Raw genomic sequence first — 1728 nt, forward strand, 5'->3', positions numbered from 1 at the left:
CTTTGATCTTTTTCTTCAGGTGACATTCCGTCACCATGAGACAGGTGAGTACTTGTTCTACCTCGTTACCTTCAAAGCCACGTCTCCAGGAGTCCTGTCCACCATAGAGTTAGTGACACCAGTTCGCCGGGCGGCCTCAGCCACCGTTCAAGTAGAGAACCCCCTGACCACAGCTTCCTGCCTCACCACTGAGTGTAAAAGCCGTGATATCATTGTCCCACCTCAGCACACGGTGCCAGGCCAGTCCAAGGTGAATACTGAATGCGTCTTCCATCATACTTGGAAAACAAACAAACAAACAAACAAAACCCCTAACTGTGTTTCCATAAACAAACTCTAATAGGCACTGTCTGTGAATGTCTGCCTTTCCTTTTAGGGTGTTTTGCCTTTCGAGTACAAGCCTCTGCAAGCAGGCGAGTCTACAGCACGGCTAACTTTGTTCAGCAGTGAGCTGGGCCACTTCCACTATGATCTGCTTCTCAGAGCTCTGCCTCCGGCACCAGAGAAAACTGTGCACTTTAACGCTTTGCTGGGCCGTAGCCACACCATCACTGTAAAGTTTATCAACTATGCCCGCTTCAAAACCACGTACTTCTGTAAGGTAAAAACAAAACAAAGAAGAAGAAATAGCCCTCTTCTGTCTTTGTATACATTCATGCTAGGAAGACTTTATATGCATTCAGTGTCAGCCTTCATCACTTCTTAAGACACCTTTTTATGTGTTCTTTATAATTTGTCAACACACAACTCAGTGTCTGTATCTTTCTGTCAGTTTTAAACAGAAATTTTCTCGTGTTGTCTCTCTCCTCCAGACTGATTACCCAGACTTTATCGTGGACAAGAGTGTGAGTGTAACTCCGGGTTTCCACGTGGGCTCAGAGGCCAGCGTGGACGTCTGTTTTGAGCCTCCTCAGCTGGGAGAAGTGAAAGGCCAGCTCAGCCTGTCTTCAGGAGTTGGTGGAGAATACATATTTCCCTTACATGGGTTATGCTTGACCCCCCAGTCTCAGGGCCCATTCACCATTAAAGCTGGTGGGAACATCATCATCCCCTTCAAGAATGTGTTCCTGCAAACTACAGCTTTCTCTTTTCTGGTAAAGACCAAGTAGAATTTGTGAAAATGGGCACAGTGAGAAAACCAGACCAAGCAGTGGCGTAAAGCTAAAAATGTCTTATTGACATAACATTAAGTGATTTCCAACATACTAATTCAAACACATCAAAAAAAGTCAATGTTATTAAAAACAGGGGTGTTTTACTGAGGAGTATTTACACTGTTCACTGCGACACCATGAAACATTAAATTTAGCCTGGAACAGATTGCAGAATTGTGCAACCCTGTCTATGTTTCAACAAATTTGACTCCTGTGTCTCTTTGATACAACTTTCACTTTAGCATATTTTTTTTAGCATTGATAAATGCTTCAGTTTAATATATGTGCTTCACTTAATAGTACATCTTATTTTGATTTGATATAACCTGAACCCTGTTTGTGCCTATAGGTTGACAACCACCATTTTACAGTCAAAGGAGGGGGAAGCATCAAATCCAAAGAGACTCAAAACATCCAGGTGTCCTTTGAGGCTCCTCCAGATGGCTCTCCAGGACCGTGGTTTGGCACCTTGACCATCTCCAGTCAGAGCTCTGAGGGCCACAGGAAGCCCTACTCATGGGTCTATTACCTGAAGGGCCACCGCCCCGAGTCATTATAGAAACATGCAAATATA

The 1728-nt window shown here is 44.1% G+C and overlaps 1 protein-coding gene across 1 annotated transcript in view; it reads left to right on the forward strand.

Moving 5' to 3' along the window:
- LOC106632830 (hydrocephalus-inducing protein homolog) overlaps window positions 1-1722 on the forward strand; it is a gene marked incomplete in the record, with an annotated part of 7381 nt that extends 5659 nt beyond the window's left edge. Inside the window, 4 exon segments of the mRNA XM_042217431.1 lie at window positions 20-250; window positions 377-601; window positions 813-1094; window positions 1504-1722. Coding sequence (XP_042073365.1) covers window positions 20-250; window positions 377-601; window positions 813-1094; window positions 1504-1713 — 948 coding nt within the window.
- Window positions 1723-1728: the final 6 nt, after the last annotated feature.

Source organism: Haplochromis burtoni, unplaced genomic scaffold (assembly GCF_018398535.1).
Source record: "Haplochromis burtoni strain Fernald_Lab_line unplaced genomic scaffold, NCSU_Asbu1 Contig_1971, whole genome shotgun sequence".
NCBI classification, from domain to species: Eukaryota; Metazoa; Chordata; class Actinopteri; order Cichliformes; family Cichlidae; genus Haplochromis; species Haplochromis burtoni.